The sequence below is a fragment of the Euleptes europaea genome, chromosome 7 (assembly GCF_029931775.1).
Source record: "Euleptes europaea isolate rEulEur1 chromosome 7, rEulEur1.hap1, whole genome shotgun sequence".
Lineage (NCBI taxonomy): Eukaryota > Metazoa > Chordata > Lepidosauria > Squamata > Sphaerodactylidae > Euleptes > Euleptes europaea.
This window is the reverse complement of record NC_079318.1, coordinates 76,712,695-76,736,231: the sequence shown is the minus strand read 5'-3', so window position 1 is coordinate 76,736,231 and position 23,537 is coordinate 76,712,695. Positions and strand designations below refer to the sequence as shown.

At 47.5% G+C, this 23,537-nt stretch overlaps 1 protein-coding gene across 2 annotated transcripts in view; it reads left to right on the top strand.

Moving 5' to 3' along the window:
• Positions 1-23,537, top strand: part of OTOF (otoferlin) — a 181,659-nt gene that overhangs the window by 56,819 nt on the left and 101,303 nt on the right. For both annotated transcript variants that reach the window (XM_056852335.1, XM_056852336.1), the window contains exons 4-5: positions 15,547-15,646; positions 19,236-19,420. In XM_056852335.1, coding sequence (XP_056708313.1) covers positions 15,547-15,646; positions 19,236-19,420 — 285 coding nt within the window. The remainder of the gene's footprint in view (positions 1-15,546; positions 15,647-19,235; positions 19,421-23,537) is intronic.

Here is a 23,537-nt window from a genome sequence, read left to right as displayed (position 1 = left end):
TCACAAGGGCCCGATCCTGATTAGGCCTGCAGCGTGGCGGAATGAAGCATTCCCCTGCCGCTGCGTAGCTTTTCAAGGGTAGATCAAAAAAATCTACACAGTAGGGCCAGGTTTGAAAAGGGAAGATGTTTCTACAAATGTAGCACTGCAAAATCTCATTCACAACTCAAACCAATAAAAATGCTGAATGAGATTTTGCAGTGCTACATCATGAGATCTCAGCGGCAGCCTGGCTGGAGATAACTTGGAGTGGACAGGGCTTTTACACCAAGCCCTATGCTTTTACACCAAGCCCACCTGGTCAGCTGGACAGGGCAGGGAGGGGCTTGCTGCAGAAAGCATGTCTGGACTCTGGCGTGCTTTCCATCCCTCCCCAGCGCCACCCCTACTCTTCTCTTACTGTCTATAAACAGGATTATCTGACTGTCTGTAAACAGACAAATTGGGCGGGAGGGGGTGGGTGACTGGCTGGATCAGGCGCTAGAGGGGCAGTCAGAGAATCTCCTCTGGACTTAGAAGAATTTCTCCATATTTTAATTTCTCTCTAGGCATCATAGCCTCTGTGACTTGCATAACTCTTTATAACCATGATGCCTTGAAGCATCTTTTTCCAAGGCAGAGCTGTGATCATTTTGCTTGTTAACTGCACACACCATTTAATGATGTACAGCCGGCGATTTTCGGTTGCCGCTGGGGTTCCTCTCTCAGCGGGTCATCGGAAAGGAAGGTTAATTAAAGCAGTACGTTTAGTTGCCCCCTTGGCCCGGGCAAAAACCATCAAGCGCAGTAAACATTCCCAGCATAAGAAGCTGCCTGTTAAACTAAGAAGGACAACATAGAGCTGAAAACATTGTTTTGCGGAAAAAACCCCCTAACTGGATACATGAAGAAAAGAAATAAGCTCAGAGGAAAGATTTTCTGGAGACAAAGGATGCAGCAGCTGCGTCAAAAGAAGAAAAAACCCAGCAGGAATATGTGATTCTTCCTCTTTGGGCAAGTGCAGCCCAAAGTTGTGTCTCTGAGGGGAAGGATTTTGAACTCGAGGCCGATCTAACATCTCCTGCCAAAGCTACCCTCCTTTCAGGAGGGATTAACCTCCGGTCAATCTATAGTCTTCTCTGAGGCAGTCACCCCACTGTGTGGAATAGGGTTGCCAACCTACAGGTACTAGCTGGAGATCGCCTGCTATTACGACTGATCTCCAGCTGATAGAGATCAGTTCCCCTGGAGAAAATGGCCGCTTTGGCAATTGGACCCTATAGCATTAAAGTCCCTCCCCTCCCCAAACCCCACCCTCCTCAGGCTTTGCCCCCAAAACCTCCTGCTGGTGGTGAAGAGGGGCCTGACAACCCTAGTGTGGAAGGGCCTGGCAAGGGCTCAGCTGGGGAAGTTACCTAAGGCTGTTATGTCCAGCAAACCTTTGGAAGTTAATCCTCCAAAAGGCGGCTGTAACTTGTCGGCACTTTCAAGCACCGCTGCTCAGCCACAGCCCCTCCCTAAAATCCATCTACATGCAGCTGCCTTATACTGAGTCAGACCCCTTGGCCCGTCATGGTTAATTTAATCTACTTGGCCTAGCAGTGACTCTCCAGGGTCTCTAGCAGCTGTCCTTCATATCACCTGCTACCTGAGCCTTTTAATGTGAATGCTGGGGACTGAATCTTAGACCTTCCGGACACAGTGCAGATGCTCTAGCACACTAAGCCATAATCTGTCCCCTGCCTTGGGTTGCCAGCTCCGGGTTGGGAAATACCTGGAGATTTTGGGGTTGGGAGTCTGAGGAGGCAGGGTTTGGGGAGGGGAGGGACTTCAATGGGGTATCATGCCATAGAGCCCACCTTCCAAAGCGCCCATTTTCTCCAGGTGAACTGATCGCTGTCACCTGGAAATCAGTTGTAATACCTGGAGGTTGGCAACCCTGCCCCTGTCCCCAAACACCCATGACAACACACATGAAGTTGTCTTATATTGAATCAGACCGTTGGTCTATCAAGGCCAGCATTGGCTACTCAGACCGGCAGCGGCTCTCTGGGACAGGCAGAGGTCTTTCACATCACCTACTTCCCTAGTCTTTTTGAACCTGGGGCCTTCTGCACACAAAGCAGAGGCTTTTCCACAGAGCCATAGCCTCTCCAACACAGCCTGTTGTCTGAAATAGCAGATATAAACTTTCACTCCAGGAGTAGGAAACCATTAATATCCATAGCATCCTAGTACCCTCAGTATTTGGCGGGGAGGTGCCTCTGGAGTGGTGATTTGGACTGTGCTGGCCATGTTGATCCTTCTAGTCCTCTTGAATTAGCAGCAAGCAGCTTAGGAAGTGGAACTGTCACAGTGAAGCTTCCTGTCATATGAGAGGCAGCATGGTGTAGTGGTTAAGAACAGAGGTTTGGAGCGGTGGACTCTGATCTAGAGAACCAGGTTTGATTCCCCACTCCTCCACATGAGCAGCGGAGGCTAATCTGGTGAACCAAATTGGTTTCCCCACTCCTACACATGAAGCCAGCTGGGTGACCTTGGGCTACTCTCAGCTCTCTTAGAGCTCTCTCAGCCCCACCTACCTCACAGGGTATCTGTGGAGGGGAGGGGAGGGGAAGGTGATTGTAAGCCGGTTTGATTCTTCCTTAAGTGGTAGAGAAAGTCGGAATATAAAAAACAACTCTTCTTCTTCATATGTAGTATAGGATGCAATCCTAAGGACACTTTCCTGGGAGTAAAGCCCCAGTGAATACTTTGGGACTTTCTAAGTAAACCTGCTTAGAATATGAGCCTCTGGGCAGGGCTCTGGCTATTTTAAATGGTTTTTTAAAAAATTCAGAAGTAATTAGGATGGTGATGCACAAATTATGAGGTAAACAATGGTAGGCAATTCACAGTGGGTAGCCGTGTTAGTCTGTTTGCAGTAGTCAAAAAGGGCAAGAGTCCAGTAGCACCTTAAAGACTAACAAAAATATTTTCTGGTAGGGTATGAGCTTTCGTGAGCCACAGCTCACTTCTTCAGATATCTGAAGAAGTGAGCTGTGGCTCACGAAAGCTCATACCCTACCAGAAAATATTTTTGTTAGTCTTTAAGGTGCTACTGGACTCTTGCCCTTTTTGACTAATGGTAGGCAAGTCACTTGGGCGCAGGCTGGCTGCTGGCCAGATCGGGACTCTGTTGAAATGGCAGGAAGGCCCAGATGCCCTACTCAACTGAAAAATCATACCAACTGAGCATAGCTCTGGAACTCAACTGGCCCTGGATTAGCTGTCTCGTCTGTCATCTGACGCCATTGGCCGGGGGGGATTAGTTTCTACACAGCTGTTGGTAGAACGGCCCCAAAGCCCCACCTTTTCTTGCTCATCCTTCCCCTATAAATAGGGTTGCCAGCTCCAAGTTGGGAAATACCTGGAGATTTCTGGGGCAGAGCCTGAGGAGGGCGGGGTTTGGGGAGGGTAGGGACTTCAATGCCCTAGAGTCCAATTGCCAAAGCAGCCATTTTCTCCAGGTGAACTAATCTCTATCGTGTGGAGGTCAGTTGTAATAGCAGGAGATCTCCAGCCCCCACCTGGAGGTTGGCATCCCTACCTATAAACCAAAGCTTTTCTGCTAAAGCAACATTCTCTCCAACTTAACTGAACTATGTACATATTGTTTCTTTGGTAAATATTGTCTCCTTTAATTAAAGATACCCATAATGATCCCAACTCTGCGGCCCATTTCTCTGGATTCCTTAGACACTGATTTCCTTGCAAAAGGAAGGGACGGGGGAGGAACCACCAAGGGCCCTGTTAATAGCAACGGAATTAAAGAGGGTTTCTTTGTTCCTCTTTAAATGTAGGGCAGCCCTGCAGTTCTGCAAGGGGAAACCTCTGGAGAAAAGTAACTGCTGCAGTGAATTATTTATTTTCAAGAGCTAAGTCTCATATTTTATTTTTCCCCAAAAGCAGCAGTAGCCCACTAACAAACCTGAGCAAGTCTGATAATCATCTATAGGGAGGAAAAGGTTTTGCCTTTAAGCAAGGGAAACCAACCTTAAAAAATAAAAAAGTGGCCAAGGAAAGAGAAATGTGCAGAAGGTTCCTAGATAAAGTCTACTGAATAATTACTTTTAACACTTTCTCCACCACCCCTTTGCCCCCTCCTCCCCCAGTTGCATTCAGTCACCAGCACACATCCTTGGAAACAGAAGAATCTGTCGTCATCTTGGGATGGGGAAAACTTGCACATTGTATCTGCACACACCCCTTAGAATCATAGAGTTGGAAGAGACCACCAGGGTCATCTAGACCAACCCCCTGCACAATGCAGGAAATTCACAACTACGTCCCCCCCCCACCCCCAGTGACCACCCCCAGTGACCCCTACACCATGCCCAGAAGATGGCCAGGATGCCCTCCCTCTCATCATCTGCTTAAGGTCATAGAATCAGCATTGCTGACTGATGGCCATCTAACCTCTTCTTAAAAACCTCCAGGGAAGGAGAGCTTACCATCTTTCCTAGATGTTTTTAAGAGGAGGCTAGATGGACATCTGTCAGCAATGCTGATTCTATGACCTTAAGCAGATGATGAGAGGGAGGGCATCTTGTGCTGGGCTGCTTCCACACAGTGATAGTTCTCCACATAGCCATGGCCACACAGCCTCCACCCAGCTTCCCCTGACTGTTCCTTGCCTCAGGCCCCTGTGACTGCCACTGTCCCCCGGGCTTTAAAATCAGTGACTCCTAGATCACTAGAGGATTAGAACGATCCATTGGCTGCAGTGAAATTCTTACCAGAATTCTAGCCTCCGCATTGGCATCATATTCTGTATCATTTCAGTGTTAATTGTGCATGACTAAATCAGCATTCCCCATCATGTACACTTATAACCAACATGTATGGTGTTTATATGTACTATATCAACAGAGTCCTGACCTGGATAGCCCCAAGCTAGCCTGATCTTGCCAGAGCTCTGAAGCTAAGAAGGGTCAGACCTGGTTATAATTTGGATGGGTGATCTCCAAGGACGGCCAGGGTCATGACGACCAGGAAGTAGGCAATGGCAGTGGCAAACCACCCGAACCACTCCTTGGAGTGACTCAGGCAGCTTTTACCCATGCTGGATAATGCAGTTTAAATGCTTTTTGCCTATTGTTTGCAAGTGGATTTTCCGCAGGAAAATCTGGTTGCAAATGATTGCTAAAGTGCGCTGAAAGTGCTTTGACAGGTGTGAGGACAGCATTCAACAACACATAAGCCCATGAAGCTACCTTACAATACTAAGTCAGGTGCTTAATGCATCCCAGAAATGCCATTTCGGAAATGGAAGTGGGGAGAGAATTAATCACCCTTTCACCAGTGCTATGGCCCAATTCCTGTACAACACCCCCCCCCCGCACACACTATACTGCTTGTTACAGAACAATTATACATCGAATCCAGTTATAAAAGCAAGAGCCTCCTTTACTGCATCCGGAAGACTGTACAGGGAGCTTCTCTGTGCCCTTAGAGGAGACAGGAGGGGAAGGCTTGTGTGGGGAGCTACATGGATTACGAACACCTTGGAGCTCCACTGGTGTGTAAAGAACTCCTGAATATTTCATCCTGCTCAGTTGTTTTTTTCCCCCCAGTTAAAGAGGGACGTGATGGAAGCCTGTGCTTGATAGAGTGAGTCAAGGCAGCCTGTAATAATTCATTTTCTTACCTACATCCTGAGTTCAGGCTGCCTTTGGTGGCAAGGGAAAGGAAGGGGGGAAAGAATGTGGTATTTAGTTTCATTCGTACTTCTCCAGAAAGAGAACAGGGCTGCCAAGTCCAGGTTGGGAAATTCCTGGAGATTTGGGGGTGGAACCTGGGGACCTGGGGGTGAAACCTGAGGGTTTGCGGGTGGGAGGGACCTCAGGGTATAATGCCATAGAGGCCACCCTCCAAAGCAGCCATTTTCTCCAGGAGAAACTGATCTCTGTCATGAACACATGAAGCTGCCTTGTACTGAACAAGACCCTTGGTCCATCAAAGGCAATATTGTCTACTCTGACCAGCAGTGGCTCTCCAGGGTCTCAGGCAGAGGTCTTTCACATCACCTGCTTCCCTGGTCCCTTTAACTGGAGATGCCGGGGATTGAACCTGGGACCTTCTGCATGCCAAGCAGATGCTCTACCACTGAGCCACAGCTTCTCCCCTCTGGAGATGAGTTGTAATTCCAGGAGATCTCCCGGCCCTACATGGAGATTGGCAACCCTGGGTCAGACAGCCTTTGCCAAAACAGTTTGCTGTGTATGGGAAAATGCCGTGGTCTTCATGGCATTTAGGGAGTGAATCATATGAAAATAAGTTTGGGGAAACACAAGCATCCTGTTGTACTTATGGACACTGGGGCATTCATGACCCAGGATCATGGATGGTGGATCAGGTGATTAAAAGACATAACGGGGGGAACTTTGCCTCCCATAAGGGCGTGCAAAAATGTGCATGCTCAAAATGGCATCTATAACACAATCTTAAATGAACACCAAACAGTAAGGCATTTTGTAAACTTTATTATTTATAATCACTGGCTGATTGACTGATTTTCTCACGATTTATATGACTGGCTGCTGAACAGTGTGCTGTAACAGCTGTTCTGTGTGGTGGGGTCAAAATAGGACTCGCCTGGTAGTGTGAAACACTGCTAATTGCACTGTACTGTTTATGTGAAAATTAACCCCATGAACAGGTTCATGAACAGCCAAACTGCTCAATGAAAAATCAGCACCCTGTTCTTGACTGGTGAATAGACCGTGAGCCCAACTGGCAGGTTGCTCAAGCACCCTTGGTTCAGAATCAGCCAGGAAGCTCATTCTCTCCACTCGGCCTACCTGACAGGGTTGTTGAGAGGATAAACTGGAGGAGGTGAAAATCCTGTAGGTGGTACTAAATTCCTTAATGGGATTAAACAGCACTAGATAGACATAAGAACATAAGAAAGGCCCTGCTGGATCAGACCAAGGCCCATCAAGTCCAGCAGTCTGTTCACACAGTGGCAACCAGGTGCCTTTAGGAAGCCACAAACAAGACGACTGCAGTAGCACCATCCTGCCTGTGTTCCACCACACCCAAAATAATAGGCATGCTCCTCTGATACTAGAGAGAATAGGTAGGCAGCATGACCAGTATCCATTCTAACTAATAACCATGAATACCCCTCTCCTCCATGAATACGTCCACTCCCCTCTTAAAGCCCTCCAAGCAAAGACATTTTTAACCATCCTTTCTATGAAGCCTGCTGGGTGACCTTGGGCCAGTCACAGTTCTCTCAGAACTCTCTCACCCCACGCGGAGCCAGGCAATGGCAAACCACCTCCAAGCATCTCTTGCCTTGAAAACCCTATGGGGGGGTCTCCATAAGTCGGCTGCAACTTGATGGCACTTTCCACCACCATAGCTAAGGGAAGCATAGGCTGCTTTCCCATCTCAGCCAAGGGGTGGAATTACCAGGAGGCGTTGCTGCTTGCCTGGCTGTGTAAACTCCACCTCATGTAATCAAACTCCCATTGATTTCTAATTTGCGGTGCGGAACAGCTGTACAAAGAGACCAGATTGCTCCTCATTTTTGTCAGCCACAAGAGGCTGCAGCCCTGCGCACAAAAGCAAAGTGACACCCGTTGCACTTTGTGTGCGTTGGAATTACAAGGCAAATTGTCCCGAATCTCTGGGACTCGATTTGGAGGTTCGGCTTTTTGCAGCCTTTGGTGGTGGTGGTGGTGTGTGTATGGGGATCTTCCTGCTGTTCCGATGGGGTCTCTCTACGGTTTTGCTTTCCACCACTGGCTCACTTGCAGTTCAGAGGCTGAAAAAGCATTGTCGAAACAAAGAGAGAGCTGGGATCCATCCAGAAGTTAATCATGCCCGATGTCAATACTGAAAGTGTATCATCAATGAACATCTTGCTTTGCAGAGTAAAACAAGCAAAGCAAAAAAAGAAAAGAAGTCCAAGGATCTTATAATTTTTCAAGCAAGAGAATGGGCAAAAGCCAAGAGGGAAGAGGGAGAGCAGAGTAACAATCAGCACAGAGAGGGGGAGGATTGATAATCCGGATTCTCTATCTTTGCCAAGCCCCAGATCCTCTTTTAAGACATGGAGAGGCCCCCATGGGTCTTTGAAGCTGTCCCCGTATCTCTGTTCCCTGTCTTAGTGTCATTTATAAAATCTCAAATGAAAAAGATATACTCGTAAGCTTTTCAAAACCCATCTATATATGACATAAGGATTTAGTACAGCAAGATGTTACAAGTTTGTCTAGAAACCAGACAGGGTGAGGAGGAGGGTGGGTGGAAATACTGGGCTGCATCCAGCCATCCGTGAATGGAAGGCAAACAGAGTTTTCTCAAGATTCGTTCCTGCAAATCTTTCCAACACCTGGAAAGATCATTCCTGGGGTTGTGGGCTCCATGTAGAGGAACAGCCATGAGAGTTGGGAGGCTGGATGAAGGGGGATCAAATCAACCCCTTTCCCCAGTGAAGATGCACTTGCAGAAGAGGAAGTAGTAGTTTCACCCCTTGACCTTTATCACTCCCATTCTTCTGATCTACATGGCTGTTCCTCAGCATGGGATCCACAACCCTGGGGATGATCTTTCCAGGCATTAGAAGGCACTGCAGAAACAGAAAGGAACGTGGGGGAAATCCATGTTTCATGCAGGACATGGTTGGATATGGACCAATATTAGGAAAAAAAATATTGCATTCATTGGAATGGTTGGATCCCAGGCCTCTGACCCATTCCATTAATAGGAACCCTTTCCCCTGAAATTAGGAGTCTTCTCCTTATAAGAGCTTCTTGCATCAGGGGAAGGCTGCTTTCACCACGTAATTTGCTAAATGAGATGTTCATTTTGCAAATAGGATGCTTCCACTATTTAGTAGGTTTTGCTCCTCAAATTGGGGGACCCTGCAAAAAAAAAAAAAAAGTCACAACCTTGCCTGTCAAGGATCTCGAGCTGAGCCAGTGAGCATTCCTTGTTGTTATCAGGTGACTCCATCGCCTCCAGATAAACTATTAGCCAATGTATTGATCTGCCTTGGGGGGAGGAGGAATGGAGTTGACGTTGATTAAGCAGGCAGGTCATACAACAGGACAAGAAGAGTAAATCTCTCTGCTGAAACTGATGACCTGGTCAATGGAGTGTGAGACAAGCCCAGTGTTTTTAAAGGAGTCCCAGTTCATACTGATATGTACATTTGTAATGACTAGCGCTAGGGCCTTGCAAGGAAGAAGAGTTGGTTTTTATATGCCGACTTTCTCTGCCACTTAAGGGAGAATCAAACTGGCTTACAATCACCTTCCCTTCCCCTCCTCATAACAGACACCCTGTGAGGTAGGTGAGGCTGAGAGAGTGTGACTCGCCCAAGGTCACCCAGCTGGCTTCAAGTGTAGGAGTGCAGAAACAAATCCAGTTCACCAGATTAGCCTCCGCCGCTCATGTGGAGGAGTGGGGAATCAAACCCGGTTCTCCAGATCAGACTCCACCGCTCCAAACCACTGCTCTTAACTACTACACCATGCTGGCTGTGGCTCAGTGGTAGAGCATTGTATGCCAAAGGTCCCAGTTTCCATCCCCAGCCTCTCCTGTTTAAAGGATCTGGTAGAAGATGATGTGAAAGACCTCATCCTGAGACCCTGGACAGACAACACTGACCTTGAGAGCCCTCTGGTCTGATCCAGTATAAGGCAGCTTCATGTGTTCAAAAAGCATTTTGAACATAGAAACAGTTCTGTCAATCAATATTGATGCACTGTGTATGAGCCCTTGGGCAACTTCCTTCATTCCCCTTAGAGCTGGCAGGTCCCCCCTCAGCATTGGTGGGAGCTTTTGGGGGGCGGGGCTGGAGGTGGCAATCCCATACATGTAGACACAAGGACACAAGGATGTTACTTCCGGGGTAAACCCGAAAGCACTGCATAGCGCGGGACACTCTGCAAGAGCGTCCTGCGTGATGCTGCGATTTCGGGTTTACCCCAGAAGTGACGTTGGCGTGGCTGTATGCACGCAGGATCGCCATCAGAGGGGAAACAGGAGCGTTTCTGCATGCAGCCTGGTTAATTGGCAGTTAATTGCCCACCAGAACCAGGCATATGGCAACCCTAATTGCCCTTCCATTAAGGGGGGCCTGCCAAGACCCTCCTGCCTCTTTACTTTGCCCTATGCCTGTGGGCAGGGAGAATGCCATGCTCTATGTTTTGACTGCTCCTAGAGCCAAGGTAGTGGACTAGGATCTGGGAGAACAGGGTCGGACCCCCAAGTCTGCCATGGAAGCTTGCTGGGTAACCTAGAATCAGTCACAACTTCGTAGGTTTGTTGTGAGGATAAAATGGAGAAGGAGAGAATATTGTAAGTCATTTTGGATCCCTATTGGGGAGAAAGGCAGGGTATAATGAAGTAAATAAATAGCATTGTGGCTCTGACCTGGATGGCCCAGGCTAGCCTGATCTCCTCAGCTCACGGAAGATAAGCAGGGTTGTTCCAGGTTAGTACTTGGATGGGAGACAGCCAAGGAAGTCCAGGGCTGCTACACAGTCAGCAATGGCAAACCACCTCTGAATGCCTTTTGCCTTGAAAACCCTACGGGGCCGCCATAAATCAGCTGTGACTTGACAGCACTTTCCACCTCCGCCAAAGAATACTGCGCTCTTGGTGCTGAATGCCTATTAAATTAGAAATGGTAGAAAACAGCAAACGGGGGGGGGGGGGGGAATCCTACAACTTGTCCAGCGCCATCACAGTGTCTTTTCTAAAAAGTGTAACAAGCACATTTGGAAGACAATCCGGGCTGCTGAGGATATATTATTCATAGCACAGGTGGTGGAACGAAACCCACAAACATGAGCCGTTCATTTTTAATTGGCTACAAGTCATACTAGACATCTAACAAGCCGGTTGAACACTGTCATCCAGATGAGTGCTCGGTGGAGAGGTGTGGAACCCACAAGAGGACTTTCCCTAATATTATTAGAACTCTTTTCAATGCCTCTGAGTTCTGGCCGCTATTCTGACTCTCAGCTGTTTCCTCCAAACTTACCTCTTTGTAGGCATGCCTATTTCCCATCTGCCTGAGGAATTAAAGTTCCCATAGATGTTCTGCCTGAGCTCAGCTTTCCAACTTTGTCTCAGATTTTGCATTGCAAGGTTACATTGAGAGAGATCTCTGAGTTGGCTGATGGGCAAACACGGCTTCATTGCTCTTTCTGAGTTCCCACATGGCCCTATTACTTTAGTAAAAATAATATGATGGGTACAATGTTTATTTATTTCCTTTATTTATACCCCATTTTTCTATCCAATGGGGACTCAAAGCAGCGGACAGCTCTTCCATTTTATCTTTATAACAACCCTGTGATGTAGGGCATTTGGGGCTGGGACTTTCTGCGTGCCAAGCAGATGCTCTGCCACTGAGTCCATCCATCACATTTCCTCCAAGGAGTGTGAACCAGTGTTCAAGGCACTGTGCATGCCCCCCATTTTATCCTCCAAAAACCCCTATGAGGTAGGTCAGGCTGAAAGTGTGGGACCTCCCCCCCACGTAAGGGGCCTCAAATTTTATACCACAAAAGTAGCACCCTGGCCAGCGCTCTAGGCCAGCAGGGTGAGCAGGGCCCTCGGACGTTTCCCCATGAATTGCCCTCCCCTTCTTGGTGACTCTGCCTCAATGAGGCCAGACGCAAGAACGTGGCACCTCGCCAAGAGCAGGAAATGGAAACATCACATCATTAAAATTAAAGACCCACATTTAGCAAGCATTCAGACACGTGATCCCAGAAGCCATTCAATCGCGCGATATCTTTTTTCTTCCTGCTTGTATCTGCTGTTACAAGTCAATGCCCTGGAATTTTACAGAGAAGGGCAACTGACGTGGTTAACTGCTATGATAGAGTCACACCACAGTGTAGAAGAAAAAGAAGAGGAAGAAGAGTTGGTTTTTATAAGCCAACTTTCTCTACCACTTAAGGAAGTCTCAAACCGGCGTACAATCACCTTCCCTTTCCCTCCCCACAACAGACACCCTGTGAGGTGGGTGGGGCTGAGAGAGCTCTAAGAGAGCTGTGACTAGCCCAAGGTCACCCAGCTGGCTTCACGTGCAGGGGTCGAGGAAACAAATCCAGTTCACCAGATTAGCGTCCACCATTCATGTGGAGGAGTGGGGGATCAAACCCGGTTCTCCAGATCAGAGTCCACCGCTCCAAACCACCACTGTTCACCGCTACACCATGCTGGCTCTTCAGCGTAGTGGTTAAGAGCATAAGACTAGAATCTGGGAGACGAGGGTTTGAATCCCCACTTTACCAGGGAAACTGGCCAGGTGACTTTGGGCCCATCACACATTCTCAAGGTAACCTACCTCACAGGGTTGTTGTGTGGATAAAATGGAGAAGGGGGGAAATGTCTGTGCTGCCCCCAAGGTCCTGGCAGTAAGGGAAGGATACAAACCTCATAGAGAGAAAGCAGCATGTGCGTTAAGTAGCGGATCCCGTACGGTCCATCCCTTACATCTTACTTACACTGTAGCAGCCTCTCCTTCATCATTCGGCCAAATGGGTGTCCTCCAGTGCCAGTGAGTTTCTCCCCGCTCCTGATGACCTCTCGTAGAGTGACTCGAGAATCTGCCCCCAGGTGCAAAGGCTGTGTCTCGAGGCTGGCACAGAACACAAGGGGAGGCTTTAATGAGGGACGCTGCTCTTCCTGCTGACACCTGCTGTCAGGGGAGGGACGAAAGGCTTCTGACACATTGTCCAAATATTGATGCCGCTGTCAGAAGCCGAGTGCCATTATCTTTAATTGCCGATAAAGGCAGGCTGCAGGCAAGAGAATGTCGCCGAGGCAGGGAGCGCTCGGGTCTGCAAAAGCATGTTTTTCTGGTAGGATCGACAGCCTTTGACGTGACTGATAACAACCCCCCCTCCCCGTCTGGTATATGAGGAGTTGACTTCAGCTGGCAGGTGTGTACTTGCATAGCTGTGCATCAGAGAGGGCCCCATCTCAGAATGAGTGATGTAGTGGGTAAGAGCGGTGGTTTGGAGCGGTGGAGTCTGATCTGGAGAACCAGGTTTGATTCCCCGCTCCTCCACTCCACATGAGCAGCGGAGGCTAATCTGGTGAACTGGATTTGTTTCCCCACTCCTACACACAAAGCCAGCTGGGTGACCTTGGGCTAGTCACAGCTCTCTCAGCCTCACCTGCCTCACAGGGTGTCTGTTGTGGGGAGGGGAAGGGAAGGTGATTGTAAGCCGGTTTGAGTCTCCCTTAAGTGGCAGAGAAAGTCGGCATATAAAAACCAACTCTTCTTCTTCTTCTTAAGACCGAGGCCTGGTTCACCCATGCAGGAGAATTAAGTGGCCAAACCCCGGAAGGGTAGAAAGGGATTGCACCACATGAGATGGCCAGGGGTGGATTCCAACTTTGAGCGTTTCTTTCCATGAAAACCTTCATGCAAATAAAAACTAGCACAATGAAGGGGAAATAGGGTTGCCAACCTCCAGGTGGTGGCTGGAGATCTCCCGCTATTACAGCTGATCTCCAGGCGATAGAAATCAATTCCCCTGGAGAAATTGGCCACTTTGGCAATTGGGCTCTATGGCATTGAAGTCCCTCCCCTCTCCAAACCCCACCCTTCTCAGGACACCCCCCAAAAATCTCCAGGTATTTCCCAACCCAGAGCTGGCAACCCTAAAGGGAAAAGATCAGCCCCTTCTCTTTGCGATCTTGCTGGGTTCTGTTTGCAAGGCAATTTGTATGTTTGTTTGTTTTTTAAATATTGCGGAGCATTATAAAAGGTGACCCTCCACCTGCTGGCTGGATTGAACCAGGCTGAAGTCGAGAATTGGATTTGTATCTCCTCTGCCATAAACTTGTTCTGCAGATGAAGACTGATGGCTTTTTAAAAGAGGCAAGAGTGGTTTAAGAGGCTTCATTTTGCTGGTGTGTGGACATTTCTTCTGATCCATGGCCACTTCTAGTGAAGCATGCTCTGCTTAAAAGGAAAAAAAAACCCCAGAAACCTCCAAAACCTGTTGACTGGAGGCAAAAAGGGAGAGTGAGAGCACACTCCACAATCTGAAAAGCTGATTTCAAGCCACTTTCCCCTCTCTGAAAATAGCATCTTGTGCCTCCAGATTAATAAAGGCTGTTCCCTGTCCGCCTCACTTATTATTATAAGTAATAATACTTATCTGGCTGTTCTAAGGATTACTGTGCCAACGTATGTCAAACGCCATTTGCATGCTAAGTGGTATACCTCCCTCGGTCTTTTCCTGCAGCACTTCTCTCCTCTGCATGTATGAAGCCGCGTGTTGGTGTTGCTGACTCTGAATAGCAGCTCCTCTTTTAGGGTTCAGGCATAGAGAGGTCTTTCCTGGCACCTTTGACTGGAAAAGCAGGGGCTCGAGCCTGGAACCTTTTGCACGCAAAGGGAATGTTCTGTCTCACCGCTAAAGGGTCTCCCTGGCTGATTTTGGCTGTGTCTTCTAATTTAGTTCATCTCTCTGGGAATCCATACATGTCATACACATAAGAACATAAGAGAGGCCCTGCTGGGTCAGACCAAGGCCCATCAAGCCCAGCAGTCTGTTCACACAGCGGCCAACCAGGTGCCTCTAGGAAGCCCACAAGCAAGGCGACTGCAGCAGCATTGTCCTGTGCCTGTGTTCCACTGCACCCAATGTAATAGGCCTGCTCATACACAAACACAGGCACCTGAGCACCCATCAGCACTTTTTAAAAACAAGGAGTGGCTTCAGAGGAAGTGAATTAGGAGCAGAGAAGTGGTGGGAGGTGGGAATGCTTAACCTGTTCACATTTGCTGGTTTTTCTGATTCTCCTCACCCTTCCCAAGCGGCTTTCGACCCTTGCCAGTAACTGCTTGGAGAGAAATTTGGAGTGGAGAAAGAACGGGCAGACAGTGATTTAGATATTTATGCCCCCCCTTGCCTCTTCTTTGGTCTAAATTCCCCTCTGCTGAAATTGCCTAAAAATGAAATTGGAATTAGGGGCTTAGTTACACATGAAACCCAAAACATAATTGTTTGCTTCTTCGTTACAATCACCTCCCCTCTTTCCCTACTATGGCCTCTGTATCACGCTGACAGCTTCAGTGACTTTCTGTTAAAATCAAGATTTTTCTCACTGAAGAAGAAGAAGAGTTGGTTTTTATATGCTGACTTTCTCTACCAAGGCAGAATCAAACCGGTCACCTTCCCTTCCCCTCCCACAACAGACACCCTTTGAGTTAGGTGGGGCTGAGAGAGCTCTTAATAGAACTGTGACTAGCCCAAGGTCACCCATCTGGCTTTGTGTGTAGGAGCAGGGAAACAAATCCAGTTCACCAGATTAGCCTCCGCCGCTCATGTGGAGGAGTGGGGAATCAAACCTGGTTCTCCAGATCAGAATCCACTGCTCTAAACTACCGCTCTTAAACACCACGCTTGTCTCCTGAAACCTAATGACTTTTTTCCATGAGATCTTGATAGTTCTCGAGGTTACCTTCAGCAGGCTGCTTGAGATCCACCTTCCCCACGGTCCTCATAGCAGCCTTTCCTCTTTGCTTCCTAGACTCGTCGGAACGTTCCGGATGGTCTTGCAGAAAGTGGTGGAAGAAGGACAGTTGGAGGTGACGGACACGCTCATAGATGACAACAATGCTGTCATTCGGGTAAATGTGTTTTTCCAGAAGCAGGTGGATGATTTCTTAAACATGCTCAGCTGACTTCTGAGCAATTGTGGCTAGTATGAGCTAGATCCTGAGGATCTGTTTTGCTTAACTTCGGTGCTTTTTCCTGGTACAAGGAGCCTTCCTCTGATGCAAGAAGCAAGCAACCAGAGAAGGTCCCTTACAGAGGGGAAATGCTGCCATGAGCCCAATGGATCCATCCTGGTGAAGGGGTTTCCTGAATGTTGATCAGACTAGCCTTGAAGGGGTCAGAACCAGTCGTGTACATGAGCAATGCAGCATTCAAAAGGCTTCAAGGAGCTCCGAATGGCCATTATGGGTGGAGGTGGTGGGGGTGGAGGCGGCAGCGGGGAGTCTCCCGGCAGCAGCGAGCTTACTTTTCTCTTCAGCCCCTCTCAGGCTCTCCGCCTGTCGGAGGAGCCCTTCCTAATCGGGGGGGGGGGGGGGATAGTCGGCAGACGCAAATGCTCCAGCAAGAGCTCACAACTGATGCAAGCCTTGCCTTAGATTAGGGACAACCCTGGAACTGGAAAACCCGGGGAAGTTTAGGAGGGAGGTGGGTTGATCTCGCAGGTGGGGGCGCCACCATGCGTTCCACCTCCAGAGATTCGCTACACTCGCAGGAGAAGTGCAGGACAAAGTGGCCATGCGTTTTCGACCAATGGCCCCATTTCTCCCAGGAATGAAAGAACCATTTGAAAGGGGTTTCTTTGGGAACAAAATCCAAGTGCTTAAGACCTGCTTTGCATGAGAGGATGAGCCCCACTTCTCATTGTAGGTGGGGGAATCATGTTTTGGAATGGCTCCATTAGGTTGAGAAAACTTTGCAAAACACAACATGTGAAGCTGCCTAATACTGAGTCAGATCGTTGATCTATCAAGGTCAGTATTGTCTACTTTGACTGGCAGCAGCTCTTTGAGGGTCTCATGGAGGCTTATTTTCAGCACTTTCTACCTGAGATCCTTTTAACTGGAGATGCTAGAGTTTGGACCTGGGGCCTTTTGCATGCAAAGCAAGATGTTCTACGATTAGAGCTGCCAACCTCCAGGTGGTGGCTGGAGATCTCCTGCTATTACAACTGATCTCCAGCCGATATAAATCAATTCACCTGGAGAAAATGGCTGCTTGAGTAATTGGCCTCTATGGCATTGAAGTCCCTCCCCTCTCCAAACCCCGCCCTCCTCAGGCTATGCCCCCCAAATCTGCAGGTAGTCCCAACTTGGAGATGGCAACCCTATCTACCATTGTGCCACAGATCTTCCTCAGAGCGGTTGGACCATTCTCCCACCTAAGGAAGTTTGTTGCTTGCCTGGCATTTTTAATGTAAAAGGACATTCAGAGTTGGAGTCCCAGCACTTGCAATCTGACATGGTACAATCCATTCTGCTTGCTGGCTGGTCTTGTTTGTTAAACATGCTCCCCTGGAGTCAGGGAGACCCCTGACCTGAATCTGTCACTTTCAGCATCTAAAAGTTGTGCTTCCTTCTCACACAAGACACCCGCCTGCTCTCTCCCTCCGACTAGGCATGAAGTTCACCTCTTTTAAACTTGGGTGGTCATTTTAATTAAAACCATTTCCCCAACAATCAAATCTCGTAAAAGGAGGCATCCACAATCATTAAGACAAGCTACTGTTCTCTTTGTTATGTAGGAAGATTGAACCACAGAGATCAGAGGCCAAGCCAGCAATAGGCTCCTCACCCTCACAAGTAAGGTTGCCAACTTCCAGGTGGAGCTTGGGGAAGGGAGATCTCCCAGAATTAAAACTGATCTCTGGACTAAAGAGATTAGTTCCTCTGCTTTGGAGGGTGGACTGTATGGCTTATATACCCTAATGACGTCCCTCCCTTCCCCAAACCCTACCCTCCAAATCTCCACCCCAAAATCTCCAGGAATTTCCCAACCTGGAGCTGGGCACCCCTACTCACAAGTGTTTCTTTCTCACCATGAGGACTAGAAGCTTCAGTTTTGCAATGACCCCTGTGGTTTTGTTTCAGCGGTAGAGGCTTTTAGCAAATGATGGCTCTCATGCGATCCAGCTACCCTTCCCACATACCAGGATAGCAAATGCTTTTTTCATAAAGCCAACATATCGTTGCTCCCCGTGCAGTAACCATGGCAACCACACAAATTAAGGAAGGCAAGTTAGCAAAAATTCCCCTCTGCTTTTCTGGCTCCCTAACAGTGCTTCAGCTCAGGCACCCTGCATTTAATCTGGGCCATGAAAAGGAAATGTTATTAACTGAAGTTGGGGGTGAGGAGCAATTTTGTGAAGCATATGAATAGAGGAAGAGCCCAGTTGGCATCAGACCCCAAGGCCAGTGTCAAAGTCAAAGTCAAAAACCTTTAATGGCATAAAAAGAGCATAGAAAGAGCATGTTAAAATAGTACAATACTTATCAAGTTCAATATAATACAATAGTAGAGTTCCACTATAGGCACCAAAGAACACAAGCAATTGGCACAGCTATTACTTGTAAGTATTAAAATCAGTAGCTAAAATTTTTGCCAAATATTCGGCAACTGCTTCTGTAGAGTTGGGGGACTTATCCGCTAGTAATAGTTGGGTAGTCCTATTCGCTGGGCCAGGGAGATTCATGATGATTGGATCTATGAAACGATTTCTTAAAACAGAGAAAAAAGGGCAAATCAATAAGATGTGAGTTATGGAATCGGGTTCGAGGTGGCAAAATTTACATAATCTGTTTCTAAACGGGATATTGTGGAATCTCCCGGAGAGAACTGCTGAGGGAAAGATGTTAAATCTGGCGAGCATTTTTTTTAAAAAAAAGCAATAAAAAAATCAAAAAAATCTGGCGAGCATAAAAGCCCGCTGATGAAGGGGGTTAGTGAGGTTTTGTATGTAGGGGGCACCTCCGGGCATATAAGTCAAATGTATCAAAGTAAGGTTTCTCATGGTCACCAACCAGGTGCTCTGTATAGGCCTAACAGTGAGATATGAGAGCTACAGAACTTCTCTGCTGTTTTCCACACACAGGATGAGAGAGCCCCTGACGTCCTATGGATAGGGTATTGGGCAGGAATCTTGGGATACCTGAGTTAAACCCTACTTTTCCATGAAGCTCACTGGTTGACTCTTTTTATTTGCCCGTTGAGTCACATAGGGCAACCCATAGGGTTTTCAAGGGTGGGGGAGAGGGACGGTCCATCATTTGCCTCTCTTTATCCTTTAGGGGCCAAAAACAGTATCAAAATAAAGCTCCAAACTCCATCTCCCCCCACCCATACAGTCCTAATCTGAATCAAGCCCTCACATAACGTCTATTAGCACTTTGGAAAAGCTCAAGGAATCTGTTTGCAGATTCCTCAGCATGATGTGACTGTAGATCTCCCAGTGTCTCATATCTGGTTTGTCCTCAAGTATCTTCTAATCTTCAAGGGAAACTGTAGGATGGCCTGGAAGTTGGATATTTGTCCGCTAGAGATCAGGAGGATGAAATGAGTTAATGGCAGGGGTTCCATGGCTGTTATCTGAAGCTCTGTTGCCCCTTAAGGTGTGATAGGCAATAAACGTTAATAAATGTGCTCGGGGTTTTGTTTATTTTTCAGACCAGCATCTCCATCGAGATTAGATACCAGGCCATGGACGGCACCGTGGGTGCTTGGAATGATGAGGAATTCTTGGAGAGTCCAAATGCACGTTTGGAGGGTGACCCCTACGAGACAGACGGTCTGCTTTCCAGTCGCCGGCAGTCTCCCAGCAAGACCAGTGCTGCGGAGAGGGCTCTCCGGAGGTAACTGTTCAGAAGGGCTTTTGCATCTTCCGTCACACACTTTTTCTACTTGCGGCATTGTAACCATGTTCCTAAAGCAGGGTGTTTTTCCAGAAAATGGCCAACTGGCTCACCTGTTCTCCCTCTGCTTTTGAGTGCAGACCCAGAAGGTATAAAGTGCCATCAAATCACAGCCAACTTATGGCAATCTCTCAAGGGGTTTCCAGAGAAGAGATTAAGAGAGGTGGTTTGCCGTTGCCTGCCTCTGCATAGCAACCCTGGACTTCCTCGGTGGTCTCCCATCCAAGTACTAACCAGGGCCAACTTTGCTTAGCTTCCAAGATCTGATGAGATCGGGCTAGCGAGGACCATCCAGGTCAGGGCAGATCTAGAAAGGGTTGACTAAAAACACAGGAAGGAAATAAGTTCACAGTTTTGCTCATGCCGCAGGGTAGAATTGCTCTGAATTATGTCAGAACTTGTGTGTTGGCAAGATACCTTTTCAGGACTGACCCATCTATAGAGGGAAGTGCTACAGTCCTGCTGGGCATTAGTCCTTTGTGGTGGGGGCATTACACAATCATTTGGAAGCATAGGGGTCTCTGCACTTCCATAGGCAAAGCCCAGGGTACGCATTCTACCAGGAAGGGCAAAGAGATAGGGAGACAACGACCTGTTGCCGTTAGGCAAACTGCATAGTAAATTCACAACCAACACCTGACATAGAGAGGGTTGAGGACCACATACTGTATTGAAGTTACCTAGCAACCAACCATAAGCAGCAATCACTCCCCCTCTCCTGAATTCCTCCAGAGGGGTAAAGTGAGGGGGGTCATTAATATTCTGGTGAAGAACCCAGGGAAGGGGGCTTTAAGTTAATTTTAGGACCCTCATAAGTCTTGTTTGACTCCACACAGTTCTGAAGGTGGTAGATATCTTGCACACTTAGGTGGTTGTTTTCATATGTGGAAGTCAAATTGTTAGGTGTGGTACTTTCTAAATTGCCTGTTTGCCAGAAATCCTAGAGTCGGAAAGGGCCTTACAGGAAGTCCAGTCCAACCCTTTGTACAATGCCTGAAATCCAAAGTTTGAGCATCGCTGACAGATGGCTGTCCAGCCTCTGCGTGAAAATGTCTGGTGAGAGGGAGCCAGTTCACCTCCCCCAGGTAATTGGTTCCATTGTCAAACTGCTCTTGACATTAGGAAGAGTTCCCAATATTTGTGTGTGAAGTAACCTCCTGAAACTTCAGCCCAAGTCTTGCAGCGGAGAACAAGCCTTTGCCCTCTTCCGTTTGACAGCCCTGCAGGTATTTGAAGAGTGCAATTGCGACTTCTCTCAGTGTTCCCCTCTCCAAACTAAACATCCTCAGTTTGTTCAGCTCTTCCTCAGAGGAATTGTTTTTGTTCGATGCAGCAAAATAAAGCAGGCCCAGTGGCACCTTAAAGACTTCCCAAATTTATAAAAATGTTCTAAAAGCATAGGATTTCATGAGCTCACTTTTTCAGATCGATTGGCGTGAGCTCTGACTCATGAGAAGTTTATGCTGGAATACATTTTGTTACTTTTTCAGGTGTCACTAGACTGTTGTTTTTCTGTGAACCCATTCTCATTCACCTACTTTATTAAAGTGGGTTGCCCAGAACTGGACACAAAGGGTGATACCCTACCTTTGAACATTCCAGACAAATATGAGGGAAATTATTCTTCTCTTTTTATTTCATCTGATGAAGTGAGCTCTGACTCACCAAAGCTCGTGCTGGAATAAATGGTGTTAGTCTTGAAGGTGCCCACTGGACTTCTGTTTTATTCTTCTGCCTTAGCAACCAAGAGCTTCCTTCCGTAAATCAGAAGAAGCCTACTTAGGCTGGAGGAAGGCTTCAAACTTTGCTTAGTGGAGTGGTGGGATACAGAACAGTATTCCGGATGAAGTCTGACTGTGCCAAATAGAGTGGATCGTGGACCACATGGGCCATAAGCGTTGGACTCTGTCTCAATCACATCAGCCCTGTTAGTCAGAAAAAGGCACAGGGTGGGTTTTGAATCATAGCTCTGAGATATTTATTCTTGTGTCCTGGAGTAAATACCAGATTCTACTTCAGGAACTGCCAGAGTAACTACAATTACAACTTTAATGCGATCAGTGAGCTTGTAATTATTTCCTTTCTGCACTGGGTTCTCGGTCCCCCTTGTTTTTGCCGAGAGAGGGGCCATCTTGTATTCGCTTCCAGAGAGTCAAAGAGGAACCTCTTTTTGTGTGTTCTTGGGCTACCTGACTTGCTGGCCTGCCCTTTCTGCAGGTAATTGTTCTTTGTTGGAATGTTTCTCTGTATAGTTGGACTGCAATGCAAGTACGAAACAAATCACACTCTTCCTGACTGTGGATCACGGAGTGATGACCCTCCTAGAGACCTGGCAAAGCTGCAGTAGAGAGCCAATTTGCTGTATGAAACTGGCCCAAAGTGTCTTAATTGGAGGCATAGATCAAGTTCCTCAATCGATATGTTACAATTCCTGCTGCTAGCCAGGAGCACCACACTGGGCTTAAATGGGAATCATGTACCAGTTTGATCAGGCCCCCATGTCCCCTGTGGAGGATTTCAAGGCTACTGTTTTATTGCTCTTGATCCCCACATTGTATAGGAGGAGGTGGGGGTCCAGGAACAGTCGGGGGGGGGGGGGCGTTCCAGTTCAGATTCTGGCTCTGTTCTTGGTTTGGCTACACAGAGACTCTTGGAGAAAGTTATAAGCTTCATTACTTTATTATTTCTTCATACTTTCCCCATAAAAAACAAAACTGGTGACAAAGCGATGCTTGGAAAGATGTTTAAAAGCTTTATTGTCAACCAGTACATATATATATGGTGGAGTGTGATGACAATCTTAACCCATGTAAAATGGCATTGTTTGAAATGGTGGTTGTATGTTTCACATTGTCCAGTTAAATATTATTACATTTATGTCCCAATTTTCGGCCATCATGGAACTCTTGGCTGCATGTGTAGAATTCCAAGTTCTCCCAATCATGTACTGATCTGCGTATCTTCCGGAAGATGACCACGTCATATTTCCTGCACTCAAACCGTGGGCAGCTGTGGAGTTTACATAGAGACAATTCATTAAATAGGAGTGGCACAACCAGCTCTGCAATGAAGTAAAGTGAGCCAGGTGGTCTAGGTGGTGGATTTTAACAGGTGGCAGCCTCTGCCACTGCCTCACCCTTGCCACCGCTCCATCTAGCAGCTGTGCCACCCCCCATTCCTTCCCTAATTTTTCCCCAGATATCTTCAGCTGCAATGCACCAAGAAGCATGTACAACAGGACTTTTCAAACTCTTGAGAGATGCAAGAGTTCAGGATGCCCTACTGGGGAGTGAGAGGGAGCATTATCTACTTTGGCTGCTAAGTAGTGGGGGAGGGGAGGGTGGCAGCAGCACGGGATGGTAGCCAGGCAGGCAGACTCAGGAGGCATCCCTTCTTGCACAGCTACCATATGCATCTGATGTATGCAGAATCTTGGGTGATGAACCAATCCAAAACATTCTTTTGAGGCCAGAGGACCCAGGATCTGGGGTTATTTTACTATTACTGTTGTATTATCATTAAGCACTAGGCTTGTGCATATTTATAAACACAAACAGAAAATAAACCCGAAATTAGCCATTTCGGTAAATTTCCTGTTCAGGTTTACCGAATGCACAAACCTGGGAAGAAAGCTAAAGCTGAATAGGCAATTACGGGAAAAGCCAAATAATTATTCGGCTTTTTTTGGTCCTGGGGGCATTTTTTTAGGTAGAGCCCCCAAATTCACAGCGTAGCTTGAAGGGACTCTCTTTGCACAAACCCCAAAGTTTGGTTAAGATTGGGTCAGGGGGTCCTATTTTATGGGGTCCGAAATGGGTCGTCCCCCTCCATAGAGAAACATTGCAAAATTCACAATATTTCTCTATGGAGGAGGGGGCGACCTCTTCCAGACCCTATAAAATCAGACCCCCTGCCTCAGTCTTCACCAAACTTTGGGGGTCATGCAAGGAGAGTCCCTTCAAGCTACCCTGCGAATTTGGGGGCTCTACTTCGAAAAATGACACACACACACACACACACACGGGCGAATTTTTTCAGGAAACCCGAAAATAAGCCA